This window comes from Schistocerca serialis, chromosome 5 (genome assembly GCF_023864345.2).
Source record: "Schistocerca serialis cubense isolate TAMUIC-IGC-003099 chromosome 5, iqSchSeri2.2, whole genome shotgun sequence".
In the NCBI taxonomy this organism is placed as follows: Eukaryota; Metazoa; Arthropoda; class Insecta; order Orthoptera; family Acrididae; genus Schistocerca; species Schistocerca serialis.
Window position 1 is genome coordinate 96,571,991 of NC_064642.1, and position 27,667 is coordinate 96,599,657.

Consider the following 27,667-nt stretch of genomic DNA (forward strand, 5'->3'; position numbering starts at 1 on the left):
TGCCTCAGCTGACATCTCTGCCCAAACTCTTTGCCTTTACAAATGTCTGCTTGTGTCTGTGTATGTGTGGATGGATATGTGTGTGTATGCGCGTGTATACCTGTCCTTTTTTCCCCCTAAGGTAAGTCTTTTCGCTCCCAGGATTGGAATGACTCCTTACCCTCTCCCTTAAAACCTACATCCTTTCGTCTTTCCCTCTCCTTCCCTCTTTCCTGATGAAGCAACCATTGGTTGCGAAAGCTTGAATTTTGTGTGTATGTTTGTGTTTGTTTGTGTGTCTATCAACCTGCCAGCACTTTCATTTTGTAAGTCACATCATCTTTGTTTTTAGATATATTTTTACCACGTGCAATGTTTCCCTCTATTATATAAATATATTTGTCATTTGCTAGAGCGCATTAAGGTGGATTCCCCAAATTTTCATAAACCATGTTATCCTTGTTGTGGTGTTCAGTCTCAAGACAGGTTTGATGTAGACCTCCACACTCTACCTTGTGCAAGCCTCTTCATTGCTGCGTAACTATAGCAACCTACATCCTTCTGAAACTGCTCACTGCAGACAAGCCTTGGTCTCCCCCTAAAATTTTTACTCTCCTGCACTTCTTCCAACACCAAACTGATGATTTCTTTACATCTTAAGATATGCACTATATCTGATCCTTTCTTTTAATCAAGTTGTGTTTTTCACCTAATACAGTTCAGTACCTATTAATTTGTTACCTGATCAACTGATCTTAAATTTAATAGTATCCTACAGAATCAAATTTTAGAAGCTTCTATTTTCTTCTTATATGAACTGTTCACCATCCACATTTTACTTCTATACAACCCTATACTCCAGACAGATACCTTCTGAAAAGCCTTCTTAACACTTGAATTTATGTTTGATGTTAATGGACTTCCATTTTTCAGAAACACTTTTCATGCTATTGCCAGCTTGCACTTTGCATTCTCTATGGTTCAGCCTTTGTCAGGTATTTTGCTGCCAAAACAGTAAAACTCGTCTGATACTTTCAGTGTTTCATTTCCTAATTTAATTCCCTCAGCATTCCCTGATTTAATTCTACTACATCCCAGTATCCTTGTTTTATTTCTTTGCTATACATATTATAACTAGTAACATCTATTTTTAAAAGGTTAAATGGTCTAGGATAGCATCATAAAAGAAGTTACTTTAATTTAATGGGATATACTGAAAGTAGTGATCAGTGTAAATTCATAGGAAGTACTGGGGAAGGTAGGATACAAAAGAACAGTGAAATGGTTTGATGAGGAGTGCTTACTGATAATCAAAGAGAGAAATGAAGCAAGACAAAGAATGCTGCAAAAGAAATCAAGACTAGCAGCAGATGACTACAGAGAGAATAAGAAAAGGGCAGATACATTTTGTAGGGTGGAGAAAAGGTAGTATGAAAGGAAGAAGGCAGAGCAGTTGAATGAAATGAGGGAAATAATACGATATGGAAGCTACACAAAAGATCTAGAGAACTGAAGAGGTGATTCCACATGACGGCAGTCTTCTATAAAGATAAACCCAAGAATAAAGATGGAAACCTAGTTGGAGATTAAAAAAAAACTTTGGGAAGATGGTAAGAGTGTTTTACTAATTTACTCAATGTAATATGGAGATGTGACAGGCAGGAGATTTTGAATGTGGAAGAAAGGAACCAGATTTGGAATTAGAATTAGAAGCAGAGGAAGAGGAAGTCAAACCACTAGAGATAGAGAAAATTAAGAATGCCATAAGAAACTTAAAGAATAACAATGCAGCAGAAAAGAGCAGTAAAGAGACCAAATTTTTAAAATTTGAGGGGGAAAATATCAAGATGGTTGTTAATAAAGGGAATATGGATTAAGGGAGCAACACCTAAGGGCTGGAATGTGGGAATGATCTGCCTATTACATAACAAAGCTGATAAATAAGAGTGCAGCACTCACTTGGGAATTACTCACATAGATACAACATATAAGATGTTTATTTCAATGAAAACAATCAGTTTTTTAAATATAATGTAATTGAGTCAGTAAAAAATGTACTCACCAAGTGGCAGCAGGAGAGCACACATGTAAAGTTACTGAAATTTGCAAGATCTAGATGCCAGTGGCTCCTTCTTCTGGCAGAAGGGTTGCAAGGGAAGGAAGAGCAGTGAAGGAAAAGGACTGGAAAGGTTTGGGAAATGTGGAGAATTTGAAAATGTCACTCAAAGTCCCCAGCCAAGGGAGACTTACCAAATGGGACAAAGAGGAAAGACATTGCAAATTTCACTACCTTTATATGAGTGTTCTCCTGCCAACACTTTGTGAGTGCAGGGTGTTTAGTAAGATTTTAGCTTCTCAGATAGAATGCTGGGTGGAAAGGATACTGGGATATTATCAGGCTGGATTTAGGAGAAACAGGTCCACAGTGGTCCCGATATTTTCATTAAGACAAATCCTTGAGAAATTTTATGAATATGAGAAGCAAGGAATGTCAGGACTTGAAAGCGCTGTTAAGCTATACTAGGAGAAGTGGTGTAGAAGCTAGGACTGGAAGCAAATATAGACAAAACATAGTGTGTGGTGATGAGAGATCCTGATTGGGATAGCTGAGTGGCTTGAATAAAAACAAATGGGAAAGAATATCAAAGTGTAGAAGAGCTTAAATATGAGGGTTAACAGAAAATAAGGCACCACATATTTTTTTTTTCTTTGTTGAAAACAGTGCTATGAATGCAAAACATTACATGCATGTTATTTGAAGCCTCCTGAGTGAGTGCAGCAAGTTTCTGTCACTTCCGACAGATAGCATAGTTGCAGGGCAGTTTCAAAATGGCATTTGTAGATGATTTATGTTACAAGCAATGTGTCATAACTGAACTTCTCACTGCAGAGAAAGAATCTGTGGGGAACATTCATCACAAACACTTGTGCAAAGTCTATGGAGCATCTGCTGTTGACAGAAGTACAGTTAGTCACTGGACACTGAGGGTGAGGTCATCAGAAGGCGGCTCAGCAGAGCTCCATGATTTGCAGTGGTTGGGGAGACCATCAACGGCTGTCGCACCTGACACCTCTGACCTAGCCCCTTTGGATTTTTACTTCTTTGGCCCATTAAGGAATGCCATTTGTGGAAGACATTTTGTTGATGATAAGGAGGTGATTCACACAGTGAAGCACTGGCTCTGCCACCAGGACAAGGATTGGTACCTACAGAGCATACATGCCCTTGTTTTGCACTGGAGGAAGGCTGTAGAACAGTAGGGAGATTACATAAAAAAATAGGATGTGGAGATAAAACACCATTCTTTCATGTGTGTAATTCTCATTAAGTTCAATAAAGAATTGTTGAAGAAAAAAATGCGGTGCATTTCTTTCTGTGCAACCCCCATATCTAAGTTCAATAATAACAGAAGATAATAGCACAGCAGTAGAAGTTCAAGAAAGGATAGCAAGTGGAAACCAAAGCTATTTCTCCTTTCAGAATACATTGAAGTCCAGAAATGTTAGTAGGAATACAAAAATCAAAATATATTTGACTACACTAAAACCACAGTAATGTATGGATCAGAAAGTTGGGTGGTATCTACTTTAGTACATGCACAGGCATGACAGCACTACTTCACTACACGATCTGTGCAGATACTTTGTGGGGAAGTGGTAGCTCAGTAATACCCAGGGAACAGAACCCCAGGAGAGGGAAATGAACTTACCATGTCAGTCAATCTACAGGAAGCAGAGAGTCTGAAACCACATTGAGATGAACACGGGAAGAACTCATCAGTCTGTGGCTGGCATGGATGGCTGATGGCTAAGCACTTGGTGGATGAGCTCCAGAGAAAGCACTGACCTGCCCAGCCTACTACCACCTGCAGGTAAACACCTACACAAGTTGGTCTGCCCACCCTATATATTTAGAGTGGACTCCATTGCAGTTTTCACATTATCCTGCTGCATTACCCATGCCACCTCATCTGTCTCCATCAGGATTTCCACTGGTGGGGATACTAAAACTCTAAAGAAAGAAGGCTCATTATTGAGGTGGGAGAGGAAGATCTTTAGAAAGATATTTGGGGCAATGAGGAAGGAATAAATCTGGAAAACAAAGACAAACACAGAACTTCAAACACTTTTTGGACAGATAAATGTTATAATGAATATCAAGTGAGAAAAAATAAGATGAATGGGTCATGTACAGAGAATTTGAGAATCCCAGAGTGTCAAGAAAGTATTTATAGCACATCCTGAGGGGAGAGGAAGAAGAGGAAGACCCAGGAAAAGATGCCTTGAGGATATGGAGGGTGACGTCAAAACAATGAGAGCTAGGAATTGAAGAATGGAAGTGATGGACAGGGAAGAATGGAGGCAGGTGGCTAATGAGGCTATGGCTCCCCAAGGACAGTAAGCACCAGCCAATAAGTCACTAAGCTATTGATGTTTATCCAGTCCAGTGGCCCAAAGATTTCTTAGCCAAGCTGCTTGATGGTGAACATTTCTAAATGGCTACATTTGTGATAAACTGGATTTTTCAGTGTCCTGTCAATAAATAAAAGCACAGCTCTTGTATACATTAGAATGAACCTACTTGTTATCAGTCCATGCAGTATTACTTCCATGTACTCTTGCTGGGACTTGGTAGACCATATGTCAAAAATTACTACATGCTATCACTTACTGAAGTATATAGATTTGTATTTTCTTCTTTCAGGTTACCATCTGGTTGTGATTCTGAAAGTTTAAGTCCATGTTATCATGGTATCAATAAAACAAATCATAATTTTAACAACTAGGTTTATTTCATTTTCATTGTGCATAATATGGATGACACAATTACTTTGATCAACTTCAGTAAGTACTACAAAAAGGATAGATTGCTACTTACCATATAAAGGAAATGTTGAGTCACAGACAGGCGAAACAAAGAGACTGTTATATATTTAAGTTTTTAGCAAAAGGCCTTCTTCTAAAGTAGAAAACACATACACAAACACATCCCACAAACAAGACCACTGTCCGTGGCCAGTGAGGCTGGACAGTGGTTATGTAAGTGAGAGTTGTGCTTATGTCAATGTATGTAATTATTTTATATCTAAAAACAAAGATGATGTGACTTACCAAATGAAAGTGCTGGCAGGTCGACAGACACACAAACAAACACAAACATACACACAAAATTCAAGCTTTCGCAACAAACTGTTGCCTCATCAAGAAAGAGGGAAGGAGAGGGAAAGACAAAAGGATGTGGGTTTTAAGGGAGACGGTAAGGAGTCATTCCAATCCCAGGAGCGGAAAGACTTACCTTAGGGGAAAAAAAGGACGGGTATACACTCGCACACACACACATATCCATCCACACAAATACAGACACGAGCAGACATATTTAAATATGTCTGCTTGTGTCTGTATATGTGTGGATGGATATGTGTGTGTGTGCGAGTGTATACCCGTCCTTTTTTCCCCCTAAGGTAAGTCTTTCCGCTCCCAGGATTGGAATGACTCCTTACCCTCTCCCTTAAAACCCACATCCTTTCGTCTTTCCCTCTCTTTCCCTCTTTCCTGATGAGGCAACAGTTTGTTGCGAAAGCTTGAATTTTGTGTGTATGTTTGTGTTTGTTTGTGTGTCTGTCGACCTGCCAGCACTTTCATTTGGTAAGTCACATCATCTTTGTTTTTAGATATATATTTCCTACGTGGAATGTTTCCCTATATTATAACTATGTAATTATTTTAGAAGATATCCTTTCGTCCAAAAGCTTAAATGTGCAGCAATCTTTTGTTGTGCCTGTGTGTGACTCAGTGTCACCTCTATAAGATGAGTATCAATCAATCCTTTTCATAATACTGTCACTATTCCAGCCTGAATGTTCCATTGTTCAGTAAGTACTAAATGATTTATAGAATTTTTTATCAGTAGCCTATTCTCAATTTGATAACTGATATACAAATTTGGAAACAAAATTTACTGCTTCTACTTCTCAATATGTTCCATTAATACCTCAATACTACTTCTTAGTGAACATTTTTCTGTCCCTCCTGCCACTATGCTTCTCCCAAACAGCATCTATCATTGTTAGCTGATGCCTAGTTTCATTAATGCATGTGTTTCTAATAATTCTTTTTCAGATTGCTGATGAAATGGGAATAATGATATGGCATGATTTCATGTTTGCCTGTAATATGTACCCAACAAACCCAAGGTTCCTGGATAATGTTGCAGCTGAAATTACTGAGCAAATTGTACGGCTAATGCATCACCCAAGCATTGTTGTTTGGGCTGGCAACAATGAAAATGAAGGTGCACTCAGGGATAACTGGTAAAATTGTTTTCCTTTTGTAGAAACTCAAAAGTAATAAATTAAATGCTCAATTGTCTCACTTGTTTTAGTGTTACTCTAGGATATACCCTATCTGATGTTGTATGCCTGCAACATATCTGTTTCACATTTGTTAATGATATTTATATGCCTAGGAAATGATATATAAAGAGGATTTTTCGAGAAGCTGTTTTGTGACAAATTTATGAAACATAGGGTTACACCAGATAATCATTTATTAAGAGTCTGAATGTGACAGTACTAGACACAAGTAATGAAACTTGTTACATGGGTTTGTAACTGATTTACTGCAAACAGTTTCAGTATTTACTAAAGCTTGAATTCCAAACAGATAAACTAATTAAAAAAGTTACTTATTTTTCATTTAAAACTCTGTCTCTCTCTATCTCAGTTCATTTCAAGAAAAAAGTATCTTCTGTTTATATTTGATTTATATATTATTACTTGACAGTATTGTACATTGCTACAATGTGAAGTATTTATTCTGTGAAAACAAGTGGTAATTTATCTGAGTCTATAAGAGTGGGTTTGTTGTAAAGAGACATCTATTTTTACTGTAAACACAAATAACTATTGTTCTTTGGGAAATATTAATGTGATTGCAAAGGTAATAAGTGAGCAGTAAGATATCTACATATATGTATTTACCACTGTGACATGTTGTGTACTTCCCAGTGATTGTTTCCCATGAGTAAAACAATCCAATGACCATTCATTTAGCCTTTTTTGAATAAATTCACTAGCCACTGCTAATCCTGGTTGATATACTTGAGAAATGGTGGTATTCTAAGACAGGATACAAAGGTGTCTTGTGAGAAGTCTCCTTTGCGTACTGATTACACTTTTTTCAGATTTCGTTTTCCTAGTATTCTACCAGTGAACCAAAATCTGCAACTGACCCTGTGAAATCATTACATATAATATACCTACAAATTGATAAACCCAGATATTTTTATTAGTTGCCTTATTCCAACTATTACTCATTGATGTAGTTATAGGATACCACATGTTTCCATTGAAATGCACAATTTTATATTTCTGAACTTTTAAAACAATTTACCAATCTCTTCACCACTACAGAATCATACCAAGATGTGATTAAATATTTGCACAGCTCTTTTCAGATATCACCTCATTACCAAGAACTATCTTGCCTGCAAAGAGTTCGGGTTACCACTATGATCATCTATCAGGCATGTAGCAGCTAATGAAATATTAAATTAGTCATCATGTTTTACAGATTGTTATCATAATGGAGAGCCTACAGAAATGTGGAACAAGTCAAGTTGCTTGTTAACAAAGGGAAAGTGCATTAATAATATTCCATTTCAATAGCTACATACTGACACTGATATTTGTCGCAGAACAAGAGCTATTAAAATTAAGTAAGAATATAAACTGGTTTACTGTTGCTATTGCTGCTTGCTAAGGAGTTAAAAAATTCTTCAGTCTGTGGATCTAGATAGTCAGATAATTAGTGGGAGAAATGGCTAGTGAAGCATAAAAATGTATTTTTTGTAGTGATTCTCAGTTTCTTTCTTTATGTCAGATGGGCTTTTTATAAGACTTGTACACCAGATTAAAGAGACCACTCAAAAACCTAGGCAAAGAGTCCAATTATAAATGTGAATTGTTTTTCTGTTTTAGAAGCAGTTATATCATTCACAGTTCATCTGAAAGTGATTTCTGTTATAAGAAAAATCAGTACCATTAAGAACTAAATAATCTCTTTTAGTGGAAAATAGACTGTGATTGTCGTTGTTATGATTAATAGCTTGGATATGATCAGTATCTATTTATGCATGTGTGTTTTATTTCTCTAAATGTTTCTTGAATATTTTTCGTCAGAACGTAGTGTTATCTACTTTGTAGTACACTTTCATGCTGCTGAAGTGCCATGATTACCTTTCTCAGTTTGAATTAGTGACAGTTGCAAACAATCAGTAGTGCTCCAGTCCATGAAGAGCAGCATAGCAGTAGGATCTAGTGACCTCTTGGATCAATGGTATATTTCTTGTTGTATAGCTGAATGCAGTTAAAGATGGGTAGGGACTGTGTGTGGATGCAGAAGGGACTGGTGTTTGTCCAGAAACATTTGATAGCTGCAAAGGCCACATCTGATAGACTACAGGCTGCTGCCTGGAGCTTAAGTGGCAATGAGGCATCAGTAATGTGTAACGTAGCAATGCCTTTCAATATGCCTGAGCTGGCCAGTTCACATTTGCTTGAAAATGAATAACTAACTGTGGTATGGGATTGAATCTCTGATTGAAAAGCAAATTTAGGTGCTGACTGTGTGGCAGCCCCCTCACACCTTAATAATAGGTTTAAGATCTTGACCATTTCTGAATGTACATATGAACCAGCACGTGATATATCATCTGCTGAGACTGTGATTGTTCTCCCTGAAAGGTCCTGACAAGCACCAATGATGGATTTGCTGTTACTGTGAACTTCAGTGTTAGGGGGGTGATGAAGCCATTAACGAAAGCAGTGCAAGTTAGGAAGGAAGGCCATTGTCCAACTGGAATGTTTGCTGGGGCAGTGCTTGAGTGCAGAAGGTGCAGCTAACTGCAGATTGTGGCTCATGTCAACATTAATTATGTCTGCCACCTGGGTTTAAAGACCATCCTTCATTCGTAAAGGGAGTTGTCTGCATTAGTGAAGACAGATACCAATACATGAGTGCACCATTACAAGGGTTATGTCATGGAACAGTCACATAGGCTCAGACGTATGTAAAGCATTGGGTTCAGTTGTAGATATTAGGAAATGCAATCAGTCTGTAAAGAAGATTACTTCAAAACCCTCATTCAGATCTAGAATATTGCTCAAGTGTGTGGTGTCTGTACTAAATACAACGAACAGGGGCCATTAATGGTTTGTTTGATCCATGGGAGAGAATCATGGAGATAATGGAAATTCTGAATTGGCAGACACCATACACTTGAAGAGAAACACAGACTGTCCTGTGAAAGAATACTTACACTGTTCCAACAACAAACTTTTAGTGAAGAATATACTATAACCTGCCACCATTATGCTTAAAGTGATTGAGAAGACAAAATTAAACTAATTATAGTGCATGCAAAAGTGTTTAAGAATGTGTTCTTCTTGCACTCCACGTCCTAATGGAACGAGAGTAGGACTGGTACAATGGAAAGTAACCTTCCCTTTGCAATGGTTTCCAGAGTATTGCTAAATATATAGATGTGACCATAGAGTTGGAGGCTGACCCAGTACTTTGCTGCATTGTTCCCAGAACTCATTGCAGACTTTTGGTTTAAAGATGAAGGGGAGATTAAACCAAGAGCACAGATGATTTGGTGATGATCTTGAATGCAGTTTTATTTATCTTTGCTATTGAGTAGAGGATTGTAGGACCTCCTTTAATATATCAGGCAGACACTATACACAGGAGCATATACTGCAGTAACAGCAAATGTATGACATGCACATATTGATTTTTTACAATGTAGGTTCCCCTCCACATTCTGATAAAAATTAATAGTTGATTTTGAAGAGGAAGAATGTTGGCTCCATTAACTACAAATGTTGTGTTGAAACCAGTTAAGTTCATCACTTCATATTTTGCTACCATAAATTGAGGATCTATAACTACTAAAGATCAATATAGAATAATAAGTATCACAGGTGACCAAGTAATTTGACTAATTCCAAACCTTGGTCATGTATCAAATGAAGAAGTTATGGTGCAATATTTAAATTTGATTAAATGACTGATTTCAAAAGTAGTGTTCATTCAAGAAATGCTACAGGAAAGAAATATTATGTGTTACACATACAACTATAATGCAAATGCATCAGGTATCTCAGTAGTAATAAAATACTATATTCTCCATAACTTCAGAAATATTAAAGTCTCATAGAATCTAAGTTCAGTTTTGGAATCACCATGAAAATTCCTTTGAGATGAAACATTTTACACATCATTTCAGTCATTTTAAAGTTTGTATAAATTACATTTCTTTTATTTTGCTAAGACGTCAAAACATGTTGTGGAACAAGTAGTTGGTTCAGATGTGCTTACTACCACATAAATAGACACTAGACTAATTTAAAATATAAAGGAAAAATTCTTTTGTTCTAAAATGTGAAGTACACATCTATACCTTGTTTTTTAACCTCTTCTTTGAGCATGAACTGTATTTTCCCATGAATGTTGTTCAAATATTCTTGAAACTTGTGTAGTTCTGTTCCACCATGAGGCCATATAGCAAACGTGTCATCCATGTATCTGAACCAGCATTGTGGGCATAATGGAGCTGAACCAAGGGCTGTTGCTTCAAAGGCTTTTATGAATATGTTGACTGCCAGCGGAGTAGGGGGAGACCCCATTGCTATGCCGTCTGTCTGCTCGTAGTATCTGTCATGATGCTCCCCATTTGTCCAAGATTATTTGTTGCTAAGAGGTCAAGCATGTTTTCACAACCATTTAAACTTTGAGTGGTTTCCTGGGTTAATTATTCAAAATAATTTTCTGAGAAAGCATGTAGGCCTAATATGAATTCAGATTATGTTTTATGCCTACCACTGACTGTAAACATATACTTTTGCCAACATATCAAGGGTGGACTGAAGTAAGCATCAACTACAATTGTATGAGAGGCATACCTGTTTGAAATGAGACTCTAATTCAGCAACTGCATCATCCAAATCAGGGAGCCAGTAAACAGTCAGTTATTAATTTATTCTGCTTGCCATGTATAACTTCTACCCATACTAACCCACTAGAACTACCTACTTCAGTTTCACTACAAGGTAAAATACTTATGGCAGAAACAAACACTCCATCACCAACTATATTTAATCTATCCTTTCTGAACATGGTTAGGTCCTTTGTAAAAAATTGAGCTGAACTTATTTCTGGCTTTAGCCAGCTTTCTGTTCCTATAACGATAAGAGATTCTAATTTTTCTATTAGCGATTGGAGCTCTGGTTCTTTCCCAACATAGCTATGACAGTTTACAACAACAGTACTGATTGTTGCTAATTCCACCTTCTTTCATTGTTTGTCCTGCACCCTTTGAAACTGAAGCCCTTTCTGCACTTTCCAGAGATGCCCGAACCTGAAAAAAAAACTGCCCTGTCACCTCCACACAGCCCCTGCTACCAATGTAATCACTTTCTGTGTGTAGTGAACCCCTGACCTGTTAAGAAAAACCCAGAAACCCATCACCATGTGGTGCAAGTCAAGAAATCTGCAACCTACATTGTCACAGAACTGCATGAGTCTCTGATTCAGACCCTCCCCCCCAGTTCTGTACCACAGTCAGTTCTGTCAACAATGCCACAAATGGTGAACCCCTGCTTCATCTCGCAAGCAAGACTGGTTGTATTTACTACTTCAGTTAGCCAACCTAAACCAGAGAGGGTCCAAAGCGACACACATCATTAGTACCAACATGAGCCACCACCAGCAGTTGGCTGCACCCTGTGCAATCAGTACATATATGTCAATCAGTAGGTTGTTATAGACTGCCAGCAGGATTTGAACAAAAGATATAGTATTTGATTATCTGTTACTTGCATAGCAAAATTTTTAAATTTCAATCTTTTTCAGTTAGTGAAGTATGGAAAGTGCATTTGAGTAATAGCTTAAATCTTAACTAGGCACAATCCAATTTGAGTCATTATTTCATTGTCTCCCTCAACCTTTGAACTGACTTAATCATCCACAGTTTCCATGAATTTGTAACTACAATCCAGTATGTCATGTTTCCCATATAAAAGATGTACAGGAAGCAATAAGTTACATGAGAAATCGTAGCACTGACTGGATTTTGTAAAGAGAGACCTTGTGAAACATAGCCCACCTCACGAAAACATGCAGCAATACAGCTCACTCTGTTCATCCATGAACTCCAGAGCACCATAGACAAAGGTGCCTTGGATAATGTCATGTTCCTGAGCTTCTGGAAGGCATTCAGTGCAGTTCCATGTTGTCAAAATACAAGCTTTCAGAGCATCTGGACAAATTTATGACTGGATTTAGAACTTTCTAGGAGAAACATTATTCTTAATTAGATTAAACAGAAATACGAAAAAAAAAATATTTCTGGAGTACCCAAGGGACTGGTATAGGATGATTACAAGGAGCTCCTTGTCCAGGCTGTGAAGGCCCAAAGGACATCTACCAGCTGCCATGTCTTCATCTGCCTTTCAGCACCATGTGGAAGCAGTATAGAGGGGGATGTTACAAGTAGCTTCTCAACTGACATCATGGGGCCGAGTGCACCCCGTATAAGTCCTGCCACTAAGGTAAAATATCTGCCAGTAGAGGAAATCAATCCTAAGTCCTCCACATGACAGCTGTCTACAATGACTGTTCATCTATGGAGGCATACTATAGGGCCTCTGCTGTTTAAACAATATACACAAATAATATAGTGGATAACATCAGAAGTCCATGTTGCTTTTTGCAAATGGTAATGTTGTCTATAGGAAGATTGCAACACCAGACATCTGTAGCAAAATGCAGAAAGACTTTCTGAGAATTGATTGCTATTACATTGGATGGATATTTTTTTTTCGTATTTCTGTTTAATCTAATTAAGACTCTGATATTAAATATTGTAACAATAAAAATAAATGTGAGTAATTGAAGGAATCCAGTGCTATTTGATTAAAGTACTGATAATAACATTTTGGAAAGAGTAAAAACTATATAGTACCACCTAGAAGTAATCATCTGAAGTGGTGTAAAGTGAAACAGAGACATAAAAGTAATTGTAAGCCAAGCAGATGTCATATTGGACTTCATTGGAAGAAATGTGAGGAAATGTAGTTCACCCACAAAAGAAGTGTCTCAGAAAGCACTTGTTCAACCACTTCTTGAGTATTGTTCATCAGTCTGGGACCCTTACCAAGTAGGGTTAACAAAAGAGAGAAGGAATATCAAATGAAGAGTGGTACATTTCATCATAGGACCATTTATTAAGTGTGAGAGTATCATGGAGATGCTCAACAAACTCCAGTATCAGTCATTACAAAAGAGGCATTGTGTATGCTGGAGAGGGTTATTGTTGAAATTATGAGAGCATTCATTTGAAGAAGAGTGAGCAACACATTGATTCCTCTGTCCAGTGTATTGATTCTTCCCATATACAGGGCTATTACAAATGATTGAAGTGATTTCATAAATTCACTGTAGCTCCATTGATTGACAGATGGTCATGACACACTCATAAAGTTTTGTTCGGCTGAAGCCACACTTCAGGTTTCTGCCGCCAGAGCGCTCGAGAGCCCAGTGAGCCAAATGGCGACAGGAGCCGAGAAAGTGTGTGTCATGCTTGAAATGCCCTCACATCAGTCAGTCATAACAGTGCAACGACACTTCAGGACGAAGTTCAACAAAGATCCACCAACTGCTAACTCCATTCGGCGATGGTATGCATAGTTTAAAGCTTCTGGATGCCTCTGTAAGGGGAAATCAACGGGTCGGCCTGCAGTGAGTGAAGAAACGGTTGAACGCGTGCGGGCAAGTTTCACGCATAGCCCGCGGAAAATTGGCTCATGCTACAACTGTAGACTGACAGCGCCAACTTCATCTTTCAACAGGATGGTGCTCCACCGCACTTCCATCATGATGTTCAGCATTTCTTAAACAGGAGATTGGAAAACCGATGGATCGGTCGTAGTGGAGATCATGATCAGCAATTCATGTCATGGCCTCCACACTCTCCCGACTTAACCCCATGCGATTTCTTTCTGTGGGGTTATGTGAAAGATTCAGTGTTTAAACCTCCTCTACCAAGAAACGTGCCAGAACTGCGAGCTCACATCAACGATGCTTTCGAACTCATTGATGGGTACGTGCTGCGCCAAGTGTTGGAGGAACTTGATTATCGGCTTGATGTCTGCCGAGTCACTAAAGGGGCACATATTGAACATTTGTGAATGCCTAAAAAAACTTTTTGAGTTTTTGTATGTGTATGCAAAGCATTGTGAAAATATCTCAAATAATAAAGTTATTGTAGAGCTGTGAAATCGCTTCAGTCATTTGTAATAACCCTGTATATCTTGTGAAATGACCATGACAAGAAAATCAGGTAAATTACAACTCATACCAAAGTTTACTCGACAGTTATTAATCCCATGCACAGCTCTCAAGTGTGGGAGGGAATAGGGAAAATTATAGTTGTATCAGAGGTGCCCTTTCCCACATATCTTAAGGTGATTTGCAGGTTATAGATATAAATGTAGAATTGTACCCAAGATCTCTGGATCTGAAGTCTGAGACTTAGTACTTCGAACACATATATACACTACGTGAAATAAATACACATGCCACAGTAAAGTATGCCCAAACAGTGGCATCAATATGCGGTTTACCACTCCGGAGGCGACACAGGCATGTATTCTTGCATGTAAATGATCATAATGGTGCAAAATGGAATCCTTGTCCCAAGCACGTTGTGCCTTGTGTTTGAATTCGGCTATGGTTCTTCCAGGTACTGGAGAACGAGTAAGTTCCCTCTCCAACATCCCAAAAGTGTTCAGTTGATGAGAGATCTTGTGACCTTGCTGGCCAGAACAGTTATTGTATAGCATGAAGACCACATTGTATCAAAGCACCCATATACAGACAGGCAATGTCCTGCTGTAAAAGCACATCTCTGTCCTGTTGAAGAAGTAAGAGTTTCACAACATGTGCAACGTAGCAGGCACTGGTTACTTTAACCTGCAGAAACACATAGTGTGTCCATGAGTTGTAACTGAAGGCCCCTCATATCATGAAGCCTGGGCTGGGACCTATGAGTCATGATACACTTCAGAATAGGCCTGCCTGTGCTGTACATGTTTACTTCTATCCTCTTGTACAGAACGTACTCTCATCACTGAAGACAATGGAGTGCCACTCTCAACTCCTTCACAGCACCTGAGTTGCCATGTTCGGTAGTATTGTAGGTGTCAGTGGTAGCCTGGCCAAAGGCAACATGTTAACTTAGTCCTGCTCCAAGCAGATGGTTTTCAGTCATCCTCAGTGACACATCATGTACAACACGTGCAAGATTTCTTCTCCAGATGGTGTTTGGTCAGCCTATATTACTCTCACAATGCATTGATCTTGATGTACATATGTACTGCAGGGACATCCAGAACCTGGTTTATGGGCATGGGAATGTTCCATATACCTCTGCTGAAAACAGTGACATGCCACCAATACATTGTGCTCATTATGTGCAACAACCTGTCAATACATGTATTCAGCTTTCTGCAGGGCCATAATGCAACCCTGTTCAAATTACTGAAGTTGTTCAACAAGAGTATGTACTCATTGACATGACATGGCTGCATCATAGAATGAATGTTGCAGACACTGTTCATCTCTCCACTCGGCCCAATTATTGCCTGCAGAGTCAAAACAGAGGGTGCACAGACAGGCCTTCAGAGTGCCACCTGATCACTGATGATCATGGCAAATAAATCACTAACACTACAGCCCTTCAGTATGCACATATTATACCCTAGTGACAGTGAACTCAGTCCTTGAGTGTGTTGCTTTTTTTCTGGCAATGTATAAACTTTTGAAACTATTAGTTCTATCCTCAGAGAAGGATAAGCTCTACTTTGGAGAAGGCTATGTCTTTATACATGGTATTACAAAACTTTGAGGGGTATTAGAGAGTATCATGAGGAGCAAATTGTGGATAGGTACCCATGTCGAGAATGGTCATACAATGATGCTAACAAACCACAGGTGCAATGTCTCGCAATGTTGTTTGTAATTCAGTGATCCCAACTAATTGCCATGATTGCCATTGGACAAAATGGAGCTAGTTGCTGCATAGACAGGTCTTGTCTGTTATCATGTGATGCTCTTTTGCCTTGGTGGATGATGGTTTCAGACACAGATTTCCATCTGCAGCCTACTTTTCCATTGCATACTGAAAAACACTGTAGATTTTAGAAAATTCCAAGAGAAACATAGTCTGCAGATGGAAACCTGTGTCCAAAACCATTGTCAACCAAAACAGCAGAGTATCACATTCATAGGAGACAAATCCTTTCTATGCAGCAGCTAGCTCTATCTTCTCCAATAGTCATTGTGCAGTCAGTCACGATCACTGAATTACAAATAACTTTGCAAGATGTTCTGCTGTCAATCTGTCAGTGTACAAAGTGATGTTTGCTGCTGAAGTACAAGCCTAATGGCAGGTGCTAATACCTTTAACTTCAATACTCTGTGGCATCATTTGATGATGTTTCTGGACAGGAGTTCCTGTCCTCAGTTTGTTCCCCAAGACAGCCTCTACAACCTCTTCGAGTTTGATGGTATCATTTTGTAACACCCTGCATATTGGCAGATGTTTAATGATAGATTGATAGTAATTGTGCTGCATCCTATCAATGTGTATTCTGGCTTGCTACACATCTCTGAGAGTTTGCTTTCATGATAAGATCTACAGAACATGGTGTATTATTGAATCAATCATTCGAACAATTATTTCCATGTACTACCAGGATTGTACCACAGAACTCAAAGGTGCACATTTGTGCTGCAGTCTGTGGATCATTAAGAAGAGCTGCATACGTAACGACAGAATTTGTCATATACTGCATATGTTTACATTTTTTAATTTCAGGATACTCACTAGGGAATTTATTTTTTGTTTCAGGTATGGCACAGGGTCAAACTTTAGCCTTTACTACTCTGACTATGTTAAACTATATGTTGATACAATTGGCGAAGTAGTACAAGCATTAGACACAACCAGACCATTTGTTTTCTCAAGTCCATCCAATGGCCTTAAAACCATAGAAGAGGGATATGTTTCTCAGACACCAGGGGATTCCTTGTATGGTGATGGTAAGCAAAATAAGATCTGTTCATTATGGGAGCTTATATTTTCTTTTACACAGGCTGGGTGTTAACATTTATATGTAAATTAATGGAAAGGCATACTGAAGCAGCACTACAGACCATATAAATGTAAAAGTAATATTAGAGTACCAAGAATTTTACACAGAAAGAGGTCAGTAATCATGGAAATATGATGTACATTTTATAATCTCATTTTTATCTCAGTTGAGCGCTGTATGTAACTAAGAAAGTAAAATATAGAAAAGTTGAACTACAGGTACAGCTAGCTACATTTATAGGAGAGTAATAAGCTCAAAATAATTAGACATATTGTGACCCAAATTTTCATAATCAATAGCTCATTGCTCATTCCTCAGTTCCAATAACCTCTTTGTGTCCCCCTTCCCCTTTTCTTAAGTGAGTGAGCATTGGTATTAGACCACAGAGGCACCGTCACCAGGATAAGTTACCCAAAAATCTCAGATTCTGTCTGATTTACACTTAGAAATCTTCTTCATTATATTGAATTTGAGACAGGTCACACAATATTGTCACAAGGAATATTTATCATATAGAAGCATGCAATAAGAATATTGTGTAAAGCTGTTGCCTGAACATCTTGCAGAAGCATCTTGAGTGACCTGTGATGTAGCTGTTGCTTCAAATGTGGGGTCATTACAATATCTATATAAAAATTGCTCACTACATACTTCACACACTGTTTTTGAAGACTTTATCTCCAAAACCGTAATAATTTCTTTCAATGCAGAAATTGTTATCTCATTTACACCACATTTTAGGAATAAATTCTCCACAGTATTTATGACTTAACATGTAAAATATTAAGTACATTAACCAGTCATATTAATGTAATGTCTTAATGTTTCCATATACGCGGTCAGGTCAGTATTCATCTTAAAAGTTTATCTACCTTTCATTTTAAAATTTTTATATTCTTGATGTAATACTTTCTGGGAAGTCTGTGCCTCTCCAGAACAGGAAGGCAACCTATGGAATACTCATTACTATGTCCGAGCAGCTATTTCCTCTTGCTAAGTTCCCAGGACCATCATCACATGCTGAAAATGCCCATCATCCCTCAGTATTGCTCACCACATGCAAAATAAAAATAGAACCAACATACAAAATGTGCTCAATTATACTAGACATTTTATTTTATGTTATTAGTTTCTTACTACATAAATTACTTATGTTGCAATTCTCATTCGTGGTAAGAAGATGTAGTGACATGCCTCAAATACCTTGTGGTTTTTATGCTTACATACCTGTACATTTGTTCCCTAATGATACTTGCAGTTAATAATAATAGCAAATGAAGGATAAACTGTGCTATTCACAATCACAATTTGAGAAGTAAAAAAAAATAATAATAATAATAATCTGTTTAGACTATGGATCCTTAGATAGGGTTCAGCATGGAATTTTGTGGTAAAAACAGGTTACCAATATCTGTTAAGCAAGAAATTGAAAGTCTCCGTAGTTTCAAAGACAAAGTTATCTTATTAGACACTGCTATAACTCATCATAATATTGGAACCTAAGGAGTAAATTCTAATTAATTTTAATTTTAGAATATTCCAGTACTGTTGTGACTGTAGAGTTCATTTTAAAGTTACATAAATATTTCATTTGAAGTGTTAGACATAAACAATAACTGAATAGCATAAGAGGAGCAAGTGGTGAGTTTTTTCAAAGTAGCTGTTTTATTTACAAATGTAAAGTAACTGCCATATTTATGAATGTGAGTGTATTATCACTATTTACAATTTATCGTGAATATACTTTATAGAAGTTTTATGTGGTGTCTGCTTCTCGTAACTTGAGCTTATCTTGAATGAAGGCTGTGCAAACTGTTGTTGTTGTGATTGTCAGTCCTCAGACTGGTTTGATGAAGCGCTGCCCTCTCTTCATCTTTGCATAACTATCCCAAGTTGAACCTGCTTACTGTAGGTGAGCCTAGGTCTCCTCCTACAAATTATATTTCCCCTCCATCCTTTTAAGCTTAGGTGTTATGTTTTGAGAATCACTTAGGCACTGCACACGGATTTCCAAAGAATGGATGACCGAGTTCTTATGCGCTGGGTGGTGGTAGGATTGGGCGTGCAGATACCTGTCTGTATTTGTAGTTTTGCAATATTCTCTGTGCCCCAGTGTGCCCTCCATTGTCCTGCATACTTTGACATCTAGAAATGGAATTGCAACATTCTTCTCTTCTTTGAGCATGAACTGTATTTTCCCATGAATGTTGTTCAAATATTCTTGAAACTTGTGTAGTTCTGTTCCACCATGAGGCCATATAGCGAACGTGTCATCCATGTATCTGAACCAACATTGTGGGCATAAAGGAGCTGAACGAAGGGCTGTTGCTTCAAAGGCTTCCATGAATATGTCGACTGCCAACAGAGTAGGGGGAGACCCCATTGCTATGCCGTCTGTCTGCTCGTAGTATTTCCCTTGCCATTTGATGTGTGTTGAAGTCAGGCACAACTCAACCAGGTTGCTTATGTCTGGTGGGACATGCTCCTGAAGGATGCAGATAGTTTCATCCACCGCACATTCATAAATAGTGACTTCATGTCAAAGTTGACTGTGATGTCCATAGGTAAAACTGTTTCTCCCTTTAGGCTTTCTATAAAGTGTGTCGAGTTCTTCACATAAGAGTCATCTTGCCAACTAGATGTCTTAATTTGCAGTCTAGATACATTGCCAAATTGTAACTAGGCAAATTGATCCCATTCACTATTGGCTTGAAAGAACAATTTTCCTTATGTATCTTTGGAACACTGTAAATTCTAGGAGTGACTAGCACTCTGGGAGTAAGACCCTTGGCTATGTCAGCATCAATTCTTGAGTACTTAATCGAGGCCGCGTCTTTTTAATTATCTTAACCATAGGGTCCACCCTTAGTTCTCTGTAGATTGGATCATTTAATAATTCTTTTATCTTGTCTTCATACTGCCCGGTGTCTAAGATGACAATAGCATTGCCTTTCTCTGCTTTTAATATTGTCACATAGAAGAAAGTGTAATTAGATGAATGACGAACACTAATTTCACTTAACGAAGGTTAATTCAGCTCTTGCACATACAAGAGGGCAGAGTGAACTGCCTGTGGCCAGAACACATACAGTATATATACAGCTACAGAACATTCCAGTACAATGATTCTTGACATTTGTGGATACCTCTATATTGTACTCGAACCGAATACAGAAATTAAAATTGTACAGTTCAGGTGAGTTTTGAGCTCATGACCCTTCGTACAACAGTTAAGTATCATAACCACTACACCATGGTGTTACTCAACTTCTTTTGTGTCATTGCCCCTTCCTTAAGTGAACAGCGCCTCGGTGTTACATCATCCTGATCCAGGAACGAGTCATCAATCCTGCATACTCCGACTCCCGATCACTGATAATCGCCCTGGAGGTGATCTTCTTAGAACTTCTTTTGCCGCTACACTCTTCATCACCTTTCCTCTTGTTTGCCTGTTGCTGGAGCTCTGAATTTACCCCGGGAGGCAGGAACCTTGTAGAGCTTCATTCGAAGGATGTGGACTGTATCTCTGATCTTCTGTCGTCTTGCGTCAGGGTCGAAATCTTCAACTTCATAAGTAACATCAGCCAACTGTCTTACAACCTTATAAGGTCCAAAGTATCGCCTGAGGAGCTTCTCAGAGAGACCAACCTTCTGAACAGGAGTGAAGATCCAGACGAGGCCACCAGGCTGCTAGACTACAAGGCGGTGGCTCACGTCATACCTTCGGCGATCGTTTTCTTGAGCTTGCAGCATGTGGAGTGGAGCTAACTGCCAAGCTTCCTCAGCTCTGGTTAACACCTGGCTGATGTAGTCATCATCCACATCATCAGGATGTAACAGAAACACAGTGCCCATCATTGTAGTCGTCTCACCCCCACACACCAGGAAAAATGGTGTAAATCCTGTGATGTCTTGTTTGGCAGTGTTGTAGGCAAATGTAACAAAAGGTAGCACCTTATCCCAGTTGCTCAGCTCAACATTGATGAACATAGATAGCATGTTGGCCAAGGTCTTATTAAGGTGTTCAGTAAGCCCATTAGTTTGCGGATGGTAGGCAGTCATCATGTGATGAGTAATGTTGCACCAACAGTCTATCTCTGTCACAAGATTCGATTGAAAAACTTTCCCTCAATCCGTAATTAACAACCTTGGGGCACTGTGTCTTAATAAAACATCTTCCATGATGAATTTGGCTACCTCAGATGCTTCAGCTGTTCTCACGGCTTTTCTAATGGTATAGCATGGCAGATAATCAGTGCAAACTATAATCCATCTATTGCCACTAGCAGACATTAGAAATCGTCCAAGGAGATCAATCGCAACATGCTCCAAAGACGTTTTGGCTGGTGCAATTGGTATGAGTTGACCAGGTGGTTTCTGAGGAACTGCCTTTTTCCTCTGGAATTCTCGACAGTGCGACACATAATGATGGGCACTCCTAAATAAACCTGGCCAGAAAAATCTCTTGCAGATTCTATCATAGGTCTTAATAAATCCTAAATGTCTGGCCACAGGTATGTCATGATACTTTTGTAGAACATCTAAGCGCATGTGTTTAGGAATCACTGGTAGCCACCTCTTTCCAAACGGATCAAAGTTTTTCTTGCAAAGTAATCCATTAACTACCTTTAATTGTCCTTTCACGTCCTCTGACCTATTTAAGGCAAGCATAATTTGTGGTATCTTGGCTTCCTTCTTCTGCTCAGCAGAGAGATATTTTCTTCCACTTTTGTACAATATGGTAATGTCATACTCTTGAAGATGTAGTGCCCACCTGGCGAGTCGTCCTGTAGGATCTTTAAGACCTGTCAGCCAACAAAATGAATGAGAGATACTGTCGAAATCTGCACATGGCCCAGATCACAGCAAGACATTCTCTTTCTGTAGGTGTGTAGTTTCTCTCGGCTTTTGTAAGTGTCCTAGAAGCATAGGCAATAACCTTCTTTTTTCCATCTGAAATTTGCACCAGAACAGCACCGATTCCATACCCACTGGCATCTGTGTGTAGTTCTGTAGGTGCTCTCTCATCATACAGACCAAGTACAGGGTCAGTCATCAGAGCTTTTTGTAGCACATTGAAAGAATCTTGTTGAGCACTACCCCAGATAAATTTAGCATCAGATTTTATTAACTCTTGGAGTGGCCTGACTTCGATACAAAAGTCTTTGATAAAACGATGGTAATAAGAACATAATCCGAGGAAGCTTCTCACATCACTAATACTTTTAGGAATAGGAAATTTCATTATAGATCTCACTTTTTCCGTGTCTGGCTGCACACCTTTGTTTGACACAAGGTGTCCAAGTATTTTGATTTCTTTTGCTCCAAAGAGACAATTTCTTGGATTAAGTTTCAGTCCGTCCTGTTGGAGACACTTGAGAATGGCCCTCAGTTTTTTTGTATGTTTGTCAAATGTCTCTGAGAACACTATAATGTCATCTAAATAACAAATACACATTGTCCACTTCAGGTGACGTAGAAGATTATTCATCATCCATCCAAAAGTTGCTGGTGCATTACACAAACCAAATGGCATTGCCTTAAACTCATACAGGCCCACAGAAGTGGTGAATGCAGTTTTCTCATGATCAGTCTCATCTACTTCGATTTGCCAGTATCCCGAGTACATGTCCATGGTTGAGAAAAACTTAGCCCCCTTCAGACAATCTAGTGTATCTTCAATTTGTGGAAGAGGGTAAATGTCCTTTTTTAGTTATCTTATTAAGCTTCCTGTAATCAACACAAAAGCGCCAAATGCCATCCTTCTTCCTGACGAGGACCATTGAGATGACCATGAGCTCTGTGAAGGCTGAATGATGTCATTCTTCATCATTTTCTCTACCTCAGCATGAGTAATTTGACGTTCTGTTGCTGACACACGGTATGCTCTCTGGCTTATAGGTTGATGGTCTCCAGTGCTAATCCAGTGCTTCACCATCGATTTGTCTAATTTGCTCTTTGCCTGTGGATTGAAGCATTCAGAGAACTCTTGAAGAATGGCAAGTAGCTTCTTCTGTTGTTCCTTAGTAACACCTGGTGACAGTCGAGCTAGAAGATCTTGTCTCATAGTGGTAGCGCTAAATTCGCTCACAGACTTGGCTTTGGAGGTTTCTATGACACTCAACTGTTCTGCAGTTAACACAATTCACTGAATATGTTTTTAAATGAGATGACAGAGGCTGGGATGACCAAGTTATTCTTCAGTAGTATGCTTCTCTTACATTCCACTAGAAGATCCATGGGTTGATGCACATGACAGTTACCTTTCTAGTGATGACTGCAAGAATGATCACATAGTCTCCACACACTCGGATGCGCATCTTCCTGTCCACAGTATCTTATCTCGCCTAGCATAATCTTTGAGCGACCACAGTCTATAATTGCCTGAGAAGCTTTCAGAAAGTCCCATATGAGAATGACGTCATGACTACACTCTTATAAGACGATGAATTCTAAGGTCTGTGTATGGCCACTTATACCCACACAAATGGTACATCTTCCTTTAGGTTTTACATATTTCCCATTAGCCACTGTCAGCAGAGGTGTTTTGTCATCAGTGAATACGGTTTTCTGCGACTGGTGATGGTACTTCTCTGAAATGCTCCAGAGTCCACAAGAGCTTGGGCTGGTAGGCCATTCATGAGGATATTGACGTAGTTCCCTATCATTTTTGTAGTGACCAACAGCAGAGGATTTTTCTCTTCAGTGGCCTCACCTCCAAGGAAGGTCACACCCTTTAGTTTACCAGGTTGCAGCAGCTAGGTGATCGACTTGAGCTTCTAAACGACAATGGAGACCTTGATTGGCATGTTGGGGAGCATCCTCTCCCGCAGCTAGTTTGTGGCAATGGTGACCTACGTAATTCTACACTCACATCTTCTTGTTCATCTTTGTCGTCCCGGAGTTGGTGTCAGCTAAGATCAGTCTGCAGTATTACGGCACAGGCATCATCAAATATGTGCCACCTTCCTTGAAAATAGCACACCACATGTCCCGGTCATCCACAGTGGAAACATACTGGTTGGCTATTCTGGGTCCTCCAGACGTCAATCTTCCCTGGTGCCCAAACAGGTTCCTCATGTGGCATTGTAGATGGTAGATAGTGAAATAGATGACAGAGGGATAGAAAAACAATCAAAATCGCTTAAAAGAGGAAAGGCCGCTGGACCTGATGGGATACCAGTTCGATTTTACACAGAGTACGCGAAAGAACTTGGCCTCTTCTTGCAGCGGTGTACCGTAGGTCTCTAGAAGAGTGTAGCATTCCAAAGGATTGGAAAAGGGCACAGGTCATCCCCGTTTTCAAGAAGGGACGTCGAACAGATGTGCAGAACTATAAACCTATATCTCTAACGTTGATCAGTTGTAGAATTTTGGAACACGTATTATGTTCGAGTATAATGACTTTTCTGGAGACTAGCAATCTACTCTGTAGGAATCAGCATAGGTTTCGAAAAAGACGATTGTGTGAAACGCAGCTCGTGCTATTTGTCCACGAGACTCAGAGGGCCATAGACATGGGTTCCCAGGTAGATGCCTTGTTTCTTGATTTCCACAAGGTGTTTGATACAGTTCCCCACAGTCATGTAATGAACAATGTAAGAGCATATGGACTATCAGACCAATTGTGTGATTAGATTGAAGAGTTCCTAGATAACAGAACACAGCGTGTCATTCTCAATGGAGAGAAGTCTTCTGAAGTAAGAGTGATTTAAGGTCTGCCACAGAGGAGTGTCATTGGACCGTTGCTGCTCACAATAAATATAAATGACCTCGGGGATAATGTCAGAAGTTCACTGAGGCTTTTTGTGGATGATGAGAGGTTGTAACAATGGAAAATTGTACTGAAATGCAGGAGGATCTGCAACAAATTGACTCATGGTGCAGGGAATGGCAATTGAATCTCAATCTAGACAAGTGTAATGTGCTGTGAGTACATAGAAAGAAAGATCCTTTATCATTTAGCTACAATATAGCTGGTCAGCAACTGGAAGCAGTTAATTCCATAAATTATCTGGGAGTAGGCATTAGGAGTGATTTAAAATGGAATGACCATATAAAATTAATCATCAGTAAAGCAGATGCCAGACTGAGACTCATTGGAAGAATCCTAAGGAAATGCAGTCCAAAAACAAAGGAAGTAGGTTACAGTACACCTGTTCGTCCACTGCTTGAATACTGCTCACTGGTGTGGGATCCATACCAGATAGGGTTGACAGAAGAGATAGAGAGGATCCAATGGAGAGGAGCACGTTTCGTTACAGAATGATTTAGTAATCGCGAAAGCGTTATGGCGATGACAGATAAACTCTAGTGGAAGACTCTGCAAGAGAGACGCTCAGTAGCTTGTTACAGGCTTTTGTTGAAATTTCAAGAACATACCTTCACTGAGGAGTCAAGCAGTATATTGATCCCTCCTACGTATATCTCATGAAGAGACCATGAGGATAAAATCAGAGAGATCAGATGCCACACAGAGGCATACCGACAATCTTTCTTTCCACGAACAATATGAGACTGGAATAGAAGGGAGAACCGATAGAGGTACTCAATGTACCCTCCACCACACACCGTCAGGTGGCTTGTGGAGTGTGGATGTAGATGTAGATGTAGATGTAGATTGCAGGAATGTAAATTCGCCTGGATCTCGACTTTTTCATCGTTTTAAAGGGAACTGAAGAACGAGAGATTGGGTTCAATGTCTGTTCCACTTCCTCCCTTATGACCTCTTGAAGTGTCTCGGTTTTTTGCTCACCATGCAATTCAAGTGCCTTCTGAACTTCCTCTCTCACTATGTGATGAAGAACACTTGTGAAATCAGTTGCTTCCTCCAGCACAGAAATCGATAAGATGTTTGGAAGCTGTTCAAACGTCTTGTGAGTAATTCTTATATGATGCATTGTCTAGATATACTGGCACCATTTAATGAAGTCATCTGCTGTCGAAACTTCCTTTAGGAGTAAGGCTTCATACATGTCCTCAGCAATACCCTTCATTAGATGTGCAACCTTATATTCCTCCTTCATTCTAGGATCCATTATTTTACACAGCTCCAAGATGTCTTGAATGTAGGATGCTGTAGTTTCTCCTGGATGCTGTGCCCTGCACATTAATTTATCTTCAGCCTTGCACTTCTGTCGTTGTGTGTCACCGAAATACTTGCACAGTTCCACCTGGAATACTTCCCAGCTTGTAAACTTCTCCTCGTTGTTCTCATACCATTGCTTGTGCCCTCCAAGTAGACAAATACATTAGCCAAACACACAGTGTCATCCCATTTGTTAAATTTGGCTATACACTCATATGCCTCCAGCCACTTGTTTGGATATTGGCCATCTTCACAAGAGAACTCGGAAGGATGTTTCTTGTGGTGGCACACAGTTGCTGTCATCGTAATGTCCCTTCTTCTTCTGTCTCCAGTAGATTGCAATCTGTTGAATATGGCTTGAACTTGGGTTTCTCGCCATATAAACAATGGCTCTGTCATGGCCTGATGGGAGCCACTGTGTCGTCGATAATGTGTGCCATCACAAGTTCCAATATCTGGCATCTCCACCAGAATAATGTCACATAGAAGAAGGTGTGATTAGAGGAATGACGAACACTAACTTCACTTAACGAAGGTTTATTCAGCATTTGCACATACAAGAGTGCAGAGCCAACTGCCTCCGGCCAGAACACATACAGTATATATACAGCTGTAGAACATTCCAGTACAATGATTTTTGACATTTGTGGATACCTCTAGAATGTACTCGAACCGAATATAGACATTAAAATTCTACAGCCCAGGTTAGTTTTGAACTCAACAGTTTAGTACCATAACCACTACACCACGGTATTATTAACTTCTTCTGCAACAATATCACAATTTGATCGTTGTTCTTCAGTACCTTGATAGCTGCCCTTTCCTCTCAGCTAAGGTTGTGTTTCGGTGGCTTGGCACATAGTAGAACTTGGACGGTTTCCTGCCTAATTTTCTTAGCTTCCATGGTAGATGTGTGCTGGAGTGCTGTTTCGACTGATTCAACGATTTCTTCCTTAGGAATCTGCTCAGATGTGATGGCAAAATTTAGTCCCTTAGTTAGTGCTTCTGTAGCTGCATTGCTGATGGGATGAGATGAAAGGTTCACTACTGTTCAAGATGTACCCAGTCAAGGCTTAGTGTACTGTGTTGCCTTTGCTAGCTGCTCAAATTTCTTCTTCTGGCGAATAGCAATGGTTTCACAGTTCACGCTCTAAGTAGAGAAGAATGGTGCAATTCCATTTCTAGACATAGAAGTATAAAGGACAATGGAGGGCATGCTGGGGCACAGAGTATATCGCAAGCCTACACATAGAGACAGGTATCTGCATGCCCAATCCTACAACGACCCAGCGCAGAATAACTCTGTCATCCGTTCCTTGGAAATCCGTGGGCAGCACCTAAGTGATGGTCAAAACATGACACCTAAGCTTAAAAGGTTATG

The 27,667-nt window shown here is 39.3% G+C and overlaps 1 protein-coding gene across 1 annotated transcript in view; it reads left to right on the top strand.

Annotated features, from left to right (window-relative positions):
• Nucleotides 1-27,667, top strand: part of LOC126481767 (beta-mannosidase-like) — a 279,943-nt gene that overhangs the window by 184,110 nt on the left and 68,166 nt on the right. The window contains exons 8-9 of the mRNA XM_050105721.1: nt 6,100-6,290; nt 16,955-17,145. Coding sequence (XP_049961678.1) covers nt 6,100-6,290; nt 16,955-17,145 — 382 coding nt within the window. The remainder of the gene's footprint in view (nt 1-6,099; nt 6,291-16,954; nt 17,146-27,667) is intronic.